This window comes from Etheostoma spectabile, unplaced genomic scaffold (assembly GCF_008692095.1).
Source record: "Etheostoma spectabile isolate EspeVRDwgs_2016 unplaced genomic scaffold, UIUC_Espe_1.0 scaffold00013950, whole genome shotgun sequence".
Taxonomy (NCBI): Eukaryota; Metazoa; Chordata; class Actinopteri; order Perciformes; family Percidae; genus Etheostoma; species Etheostoma spectabile.
This window is the reverse complement of record NW_022604005.1, coordinates 3538-12972: the sequence shown is the minus strand read 5'-3', so window position 1 is coordinate 12972 and position 9435 is coordinate 3538. Positions and strand designations below refer to the sequence as shown.

General features: G+C 42.0%; 1 protein-coding gene across 1 annotated transcript; it reads left to right on the top strand.

The window, feature by feature from the left end:
* Nucleotides 1–532: 532 nt before the first annotated feature.
* Nucleotides 533–7455, top strand: ndufaf5 (NADH:ubiquinone oxidoreductase complex assembly factor 5; the record flags this gene model as incomplete). Its single annotated transcript, XM_032509100.1, is given in 5 exon segments — nucleotides 533–724; nucleotides 2010–2070; nucleotides 2832–2915; nucleotides 5510–5592; nucleotides 7236–7455. Coding segments are annotated over 5 exon segments (501 nt in total), but the record flags the coding sequence as incomplete, so codon positions are not given.
* Between the last annotated feature and the right edge of the window lie 1980 nt (nucleotides 7456–9435).

Here is a 9435-nt window from a genome sequence, read left to right as displayed (position 1 = left end):
TCGTTTCCTTCCCTCGCTTCTTAGTCCGTCCCGCCTAGGAAGCACAGAGACATGCAGGAAATTTATTTTTGCTTTGTTGGAGTCTTCTCCATAACTGCCCTATTATAATATATCTATCTGTAAAAATTCAGTCTATAATACTAGCCGTCGGTGTATATATAGATTCATAGTACATATTCACCTGTAAACTCTGTAAACCATCTGTATATTATGTTCATTGTACATATCTGTAAATTTCTACTTATAGTAATCCACCTGTATATTGCTGTAAATCTTGCTCACAATACTAGTTATCTATACATTATATTCAGAGGACAAATCTATCTGTAAAACTCTGATTACAATAGTATTCATTTCTATATTTATCCAGTATATATCCATGTCCTGCCCTTATGAACCAGTGTATATCCTGCACCTGCTGCTATTGACCTTCTGGTTAGACCTACACTGCATCTCGTTGCCTTGCACCTGTGGAATGACAATAAAGTTAAAACTAATCTAATCTAATCTAATCTAATCCTCTCAGATCCAGCAGGTGTTGAAGCCGGACGGCGTGTTCATCGGGGCGATGGTGGGCGGCGAGACGCTGTACGAGCTGCGCTGCTCCCTCCAGCTCGCCGAGACGGAGAGGGAGGGGGGGTTCTCCCCCCACGTCTCCCCCTACACCGCCGTCACCGACCTGGGCAACCTGCTGGGCCGGGCCGGCTTCAGCATGCTCACTGTGGTGAGGAACGCACCGACACAGGCAGCCAGGGGGACTCGGTTTTAAATTTAAAGGGTTAATTTGTTTTTTGTATTTTCAGCCTGGACCCTGTTGTCCCATGTTGTTTGGACTGATGGGAACGACAATCTTTGAAATTGGTCCAAATTATGCCAGAAACAAGCTGCAGTGTAACATTAATGGGCAATTGCGCACCGTCAGTTTGCATCCACTAAAAATTCAGATGTTGCCGCTGACAGATTATTATTCTGACAAGTGTCTGACAACATTATGGGATGGATTCCTACAGAAATAGAGCTTTTAGTTAAAGTAAGATCCTTTTAGTTTAACATGAAACAGAAATCACCATCACCAAACCCACCAGACCTCCATGTGAATATCACTACTTTTATCATCGTAAACACCTTCATTCAAAGTGGACAGAAACTACTAAACTACCAAAAGCCGTCTTGGTTCATCTTTCCACTGTTCCAACAATCACCTCTCTGGTCTGGTTGGAATAAACTCTTAATTCACCCATTTACATGTGGAGATATGCTGCTCTATACACGCTAAAGTAGTGGTTATTTACATGGAGTCTGGTGGAGATGCTGCTCTATACACGCTAAAAGTAGTGATTATTTTACATGGAGTCTGGTGGAGATATGCTGCTCTATACACGCTAAAAGTAGTGATTATTTACATGGAGTCTGGTGGAGATATGCTGCCTATACATGCTAAAAGTAGTGATTATTTACATGGAGTCTGGTGGAGATATGCTGCTCTATACAGCTACAAGTAGTGATTATTTACATGGAGTCTGGTGGAGATATGCTGCTCTATACACGCTAAAAGTAGTGATTATTTACATTGAGTCTGGTGGAGATATGCTGCTCTATACACGCTAAAAGTCGTGATTATTTACATGGAGTCTGGTGGAGATATGCTGCTCTATACATGCTAAAGTAGTGATTATTTACATGGAGTCTGGTGGAGATATGCTGCTCTATACACGCTAAAAGTAGTGATTATTTACATGGAGTCTGGTGGAGATATGCTGCTCCATACATGCTAAAAGTAGTGATTATTTACATGGAGTCTGGTGGAGATATGCTGCTCTATACACGCTAAAAGTAGTGATTATTTACATGGTGTCTGGTGGGATAGGTGATGGTGATTGGTAAAATGGAAATAAAGCCAGACTAAAAAATAAAAAACTGATGATATTGGAACACATACAGTAAAGGCGTGCTCTACAATTATCTTTTACAGGTTTACAGTCAACTTCCTGTCTGTCTCTGTGTTTCAGGACGTAGACGACGTCCAGGTTAACTATCCAGGAATCATTGAAGTCATGACCGACCTACAAGGTACGAACATGTGACTCCGTTAAAGTGTCTGAATTCAAGATGGAACCTTTTAGTGTCAAATTTTACTTTAGTTTTGTTACAGTACACAGCATACATATTTTAGTGTGTAAAGTTCATGTACTTCATATATATATATCGTATAGTAAATACCACTGTGACCCTGAACACATGCAAATGTTAGCTAACGTTACCCGGAAACGTAACTTGCCCTTTTGTGTCGGCGAAAAATAGCCGTGTCGACGTCTGAACTCCGTCGGAAATACTGCGTAGCTGCGTAGCTATGGTGACCAGCCACGCTGAGACGTTACTCAATCTGCGAAGGACAACGGACGCAGAGTGCGTCAAGTCGAGTCGAGTAGAGCTGTTCCCAGGAGTGGAAAAAAACGCTATTAGTTTGGTTGAAATTGAGCTCCAACGAGCTCTTAAAGGGACAGTACAGATATTTGTCAGTGTGGTTGTATGAGCTTCTTCTCCATAGTCAGGGTGTAGGCTACAGTAGGTGGCGGCACGGAAGCAAAGCTGTGGACAGGGGGGGGTAATATCATCTGGATTCTTTTATGAAATATACTGTATAATGGCCGATATTCAGAATATTGTCTTTTTTAAATAACCAAATATTTGTATCGGCATTATCCTTTCTATCGTAAGGGGGTGTTGTTGTTATTTCACTATATTTGTTAAATTAAAATCCAATATTTTACTACAAATCTCCGGTTTTCAGACTTGTATTCTTCGTGATTGTTTGTCTTCCTGCTCTGTAGGAATGGGCGAGAGTAACTGTGCCTGGAACAGGAAGTCGCTGTTACACAGAGACTCCATCTTAGCAGCAGCAGCCATTTATAAAGGTGAGGATTTAAAGAAGAGGGTACAAGGGTTTCCTCGTGGGGGGGGGGGGGGGGGGGGGGGCTCAAGATAGCAATATCCCAGAATGCACCTGAACACACCTCCCTGTAACACCAGCACGCCCAGAATGTACCTGACACACCTCCCTATAAGACCAGCACGCCCAGAATTGCCCCTGAACACACCTCCCTGTAACACCAGCACGCCCAGAATGCACCTGAACGCACCTCCCTGTAACACCAGCACGCCCAGAATGCACCTGAACACACCTCCCTGTAAGACCAGCACGCCCAGAATGCACCTGAACACACCTCCCCGTAAGACCACCACGCCAGAATGCACCTGAACACACCTCCCTGTAACACCAGCACGCCCGGAATGCACCTGAACACACCTCCCTGTAAGACCAGCACGCCCAGAATGCATCTGAACACACCTCCCTGTAAGACCAGCACCCCGAATGCCCCTGAACACACCTCCTGTAACCAGCACGCCCAGAATGCACCTGAACACCCCCCCCTGTAAGACAGCACGCCCAGAATGCACCTGAACACACCTTCCTGTAAACCACACAGCACGCCCAGAATGCACCTAACACACCCTCCTTGTAAGACCAGCACGCCCAGAATGTACCTGAACACACTCCCCAAGACACAACACCCAGAATGAAAAACCCCCTCCCCTTAAGACCACCACACCCAGAATGCACCTGAACACACCTCCCTGTAGACCAGCACGCCCAGAATCACACCCCTCCAGTAAGACCAGCACGCCCATAATGCACCTGAACACACCTCCCTCTAAGACCAGCACGCCCAGAATGCACCTGAACACACCTCCAAGTAAGACCAGCACGCCCAGAATGCACCTGAACACACCTCCCCGTAAGACCACCACCCCAAATGCACCTGACACACCTCCCTGTAAGACCAGCACGCCCAGAATGCACTGAACGCACCCTCCCTGTAAACCGCACCGCCCCAATGCACCTGAACACACCTCCCTGTAAGACCAGCACGCCCAGAATGCACCTGAACACACCTCCCTGTAATACCACCACGCCCAGAATGCACCTGAACCCACCTCCCTGTAAGACCAGTACGCCCAGAATGCACCTGAACACACCTCCCTGTAAGACCAGTACACCAAGTGTATTTATGACACTTCTGTTTTCTTGGTTCTCATTTTTCCATTTATTTTTTCTTATTTATAAACCTGATCCTGAGCCTTTTGCTCATCGTGTTCACACTGACGCATCGGCTTTAAATAGACACTTTTCTGCCGTCTCTGCTTGTTTAACTTCCTCTTTCTTTGCCACAAGCCGCTGTCCTCAACCCCCAGAGTGAGAAGTTTTCCTGAATGTTGCCTTTACGTGGTTAATAATCCTTGTGTTGTCCACCCGGGTCAAACAGATTAACACTTATTTCTTTTCTTTTTTTTAACCTTTTTTCAACATATGACATTTTCAATGCATTATTGTTTTTTTAGGACATTACCACCACCTTTCTGCCACTAGTTTTACTACTTTTTGGAATCCATGGTCCATAACCCTCATTTATATAGAATTATACCTAATATTTGAGCTCATAAAGCAGAAATTATGAATTATTTGGACTAATAGTGAAGATCAGAAGAACATATGCTGATTTGAAACCCTTTCAATTTACACCTGAAATTCAATGAAAGTGATCCGTTGTATTTGCAAAGAGCGTTGGAAAGAATCCATCATTTTTTTTGTGGTAATTTGGTTAAAAAGAAACTCATATTTCAGATCCTGACATTTTTCAAAGGGGTCAAATTTGACCCGAGGACAACAGGAGGGTTAATGATGCAAAGTTAAATATTTATTGGATAAGATGGTAAAGAAACGTTGTCTTTATGTTCTGGGTTACAAATATCCGTGGTGGACGAAGTTCTTCTCAGTCCTTCCAGAACAATACAGAGTTTTTTTGTGATTGTTGCAAAAATCCTTGATTATGCGGCACGTTTTCCTAAAAAAATGCGCTGGTATACGCCGGATGTTTTGTGCAAGTTTATGCCATTAAATTGCGGGAACTTGCAAAAACTGGGGTTTTGATGAAAAAGAGACTGTTTGTATTGTCTCGTAATTACGTCACTTTCACAGCGTTCCCATGGCGACAGGGGAAAATGGCTGCTCTTGTGTTTCATTTCATTTCATATATGTATTATACAGGAAAGTTAGAAAAAGTAACATTACATTACAATATAAAAACGGGCCTGACTCAGTTTAAAAACTGTGTTCCTGTTTCTCTCAGCCTGGTCACAGCGGCGTCCAGTGTACGGACGACGTTACACGACATATCATGGAAAAACGATATGGAAAAATAAATTTCGACAATTTCGTGTGAAGTAAACACAATGTTTTTCAACTTTCCGCTAAGATATTTGTGACTTTTTTTCAATGAAAATTCTATCCGCGCTAAGTTGCGTATTTACACGGCAAAAGTGCAGCGTATTCGGAAAAATATGCAAAACTTTGGGTGATTATGCATTGAATTATGCGATCGTATATATCACGTTATTTTCTGGAGGGACTGGGTTCATCGCTGTCTGTGTTTGTGTGAACACGTTTCAGAGATGTACGGGAACGAGGACGGCTCCATCCCGGCCACCTTCGAGATCCTCTACATGATTGGCTGGAAGCCTCACGAGTCCCAGGTAAGACCACAGGGTGGAGACAGAACGGACACGGCAGCAGGGACGTCGCCCGGGGTTTCGTGGACGGCTGTCACGAAACCGCGAGGTAGCAGTGTGGTCGTCTCCGTCTCGGTATTTTGGAGCCATGGCGACCACATTTTGGAGGATGATGTGTCAAACGCCTCTTTATACTAGAAGACTAAAGTCTGACACCATCTCCAGTCAAAACACACCGGGCGCTTAAGCGTTGCGTAGATAGATAGAGATGATGAGAGAGAGAATGTGGTCTAGACCTGCTCTATCTGTAAATTATAGAGCGGTCTAGACCTGCTCTATATGTAAATTATAGAGAGGTCTAGACCTGCTCTATCTGTAAATTATAGAGCGGTCTAGACCTGCTCTACCTGTAAATTATAGAGTGGGTCTAGACCTGCTCTATCTGTAAATTATAGAGCGGTCTAGACCTGCTCTATCTGTAAATTATAGAGCAGTCTAGACCTGCTCTATCTGTAAATTATAGAGCGGTCTAGACCTGCTCTATCTGTAGATTATAGAGTGGTCTAGACCTGCTCTATCTGTAGATTATAGAGAGGTCTAGACCTGCTCTATCTGTAAATTATAGAGTGGTCTAGACCTGTTCTATCTGTAAATTATAGAGCGGTCTAGACCTGCTCTACCTGTAAATTATAGAGTGGGTCTAGACCTGCTCTATCTGTAAATTATAGAGCGGTCTAGACCTGCTCTACCTGTAAATTATAGAGCGGTCTAGACCTGCTCTATCTGTAAATTATAGAGTGGTCTAGACCTGTTCTATCTGTAAATTATAGAGCGGTCTAGACCTGCTCTATCTGTAAATTATAGAGCGGTCTAGACCTGCTCTATCGTTAAAGTGTCCTAAGTTAACTCTTGGTATGATTTGATACTATAAATAAAATTGAATTAGTTTGAGACAGTGGTTGAAAAGTCGTTTGGTGCAGAGTCGGCATAAGAAGTGTTGTTTAGCTAACTAGGCTAAGCTAACGCTACAGAGGTAAAGTTGCTGATTTTCAACCCTTCTGAATCAAATCATCCAGCGGACATTCACAGACAGGTAGACAGGGACCTCCGAGTCCTGGAGACATTTCATCTGCATGTACGCCAGAACAGAAATGGTCAAACCTTCCCCTAAATTACCAGCTAACGCTAGCGGCTAGTCTTGGTTAATTAATTTAACAGAACGCTGAACAAGACATTTTTAGGCGAAGTGAACAGCGAGAGGGTCAAAGTTTAAGGTGACAACACAGACAACAGCCAAGAACTAGAGGTCTGTTTTAATGTCCCCTGCGTTAGCATGGTTAGCATTGCTAGCATTGCTAAGCCTCTGTCCTGATTGGCAGGTAGCATCCCCCTGCTTTATCGTCTATTTTAAAATAAATGGGACCATCGTTTACTGAATGAACATCATGCTGTGTTGAAACTAGATCATGAACTCATTATGAACATTTTAACAATCAAGAGATAAGTAGGCGCATGTTATTATAGACTACTTACATAGAAACCGACTTCTGTTTGGAGCCGGTGGAGTCGCCCCCTGCTGGACGTTACAGAGAACGCAGCGTCGGGAGCACAGGAGACATGTTTACATTAAAAGAAATGGTTCAAATGTTGTTTTTTGTCTTTCTCAGGCCAAACCGGCGAAGCGAGGATCCGCCAACGTGTCGTTTGGGGATTTGTCAAAGATCAACCAGCCGACCAACACGTCGTAGAAGAGCCGACTGAACAGCTGACACACAAAGATTGTAAATAATAGAAAATATTTTAACATCTGTGATTCCAGAGATAAATGTGTAGAGGCCAAGTGTTGTAAAGTTGTTGTCTGGAATAAAGTTGAGCAATGGAAAACAGTGAGAACATCACATTGAGTGAGTCACATTACATTACATGTTACATTACATGTTACATTACATGTTACATTACATGTCATTACATGTCATTACATGTAATTACACTGATGCTTTTATCCAAAGAGACTTCCAATTAAGCGCTTTCAACCATGAAGGTGCAAACAACAAGTAGTAAGTGCAAGTAAATTAGCTTTAAATAAGCAAAACTACAAAGAGTCGTATGAAGGTGCAGCTTCAATAATATATATATACACCGCTGCTCATGAGTATAGGAACGTCTGCTTCAGTTGAGTAAAAAAACATTAAAAAATCATCTTTTGGAAATTGATCTTAATGCCTTAATTAAAAATTAGGAAAAATGCAACCTTTAAGGACACCAATTTTCTTTATGAATGGATGATGTATTGTTAATAAATAAATGTTCTTCCTTAAAATACAGGAGCATAAGTATACACCCCCCTATGTTAAAATACAGGGGCATAAGTATACACCCCCTATGTTAAAATACAGGGGCATAAGTATACACCCCCTATGTAAAATACAGGGGCATAAGTATACACCCCCCTATGTTAAAATACAGGGGCATAAGTATACACCCCCTATGTTAAAATACAGGGGGCATAAGTATACACCCCCCTATGTTAAAATACAGGGGCATAAGTATACACCCCCTATGTTAAAATAAGGGCATAAGTATACACCCCCCTATGTTAAAATACAGGGGCATAAGTATACACCCCCCTATGTTAAATACAGGGCCTAAGTATACACCCCCCTATGTTAAAATACAGGGGCCTAAGTATACACCCCCCTATGTTTTTTTTTTTTATAATTATTTTATTGATTTTCAACTTTTTGACAAACAAACAATACAAGACAAGAACAAGAGAACAATCCAGCTCTTAAAGTTACATACCTATATACGAGCATATGCGTACACATACACACATATACATACCTACCAAAGAGAAAAGAAAAAAAAAAAAAAAGGACAGCAATGGAAAACAAATGGTCTATACCAAAACATCTCAGATGTTTACAATTCGGTCATCCTCAAATTACAAATCCTCTCCGAAGAAGAACCGAAGTTTCAAAACCTACATAAGAAATAAAAGGTTCCCAAACTTTATAAAAGTTATGTTCTTTATCGTGCAGTTTGCTCGTCAAGTAGTCCAGAGATATTAGTCCAGTACTATATTTAGCCATTGTGATTTACTTGGTACTTTGTCAGAAATCCAATCATACCACACATTTTCTTGCAACAAAAAGTAAGCATTCTGTAGAGTTGACGCTGATATTTACCAGTAATACCGGCGTCGGTTAAACCTACCCCCCCTATGTTAAAATACAGGGGGCATAGTATACACCCCCCTATGTTAAAATACAGGGCATAAGTATACACCCCCTATGTTAAAATACAGGGCATAAGTATACACCCCCCTATGTTAAAATACAGGGACATAAGTATACACCCCCCTATGTTAAAATACAGGGGGCATAAGTATACACCCCCCTATGTTAAAATACAGGGGCATAAGTATACACCCCCCTATGTTAAAATACAGGGGCATAAGTATACACCCCCCTATGTTAAAATACAGGGCATAAGTATACACCCCCCTATGTTAAAATACAGGGGCATAAGTATACACCCCCTATGTTAAAATACAGGGGGCATAAGTATACACCCCCTATGTTAAAATACAGGGGGCATAAGTATACACCCCCCTATGTTAAAATACAGGGGCATAAGTATACACCCCCCTAAGTTAAAATACAGGGTCTAGAATACAGGTCTGCGTTATGTATATATACATATATTTTATTTTTTCATCCGAGGTGCAGTCAGCACATTTCCTTTTTACAGGAAATTCCGTGTTTGATATCAACAGCCAATGAGACGCTGACTTAATAATAAACGTTGACTCACTTGGATTATAACTAAGTGAGATAAAAAGAAGAAGTGAGTGAACGAGGACTG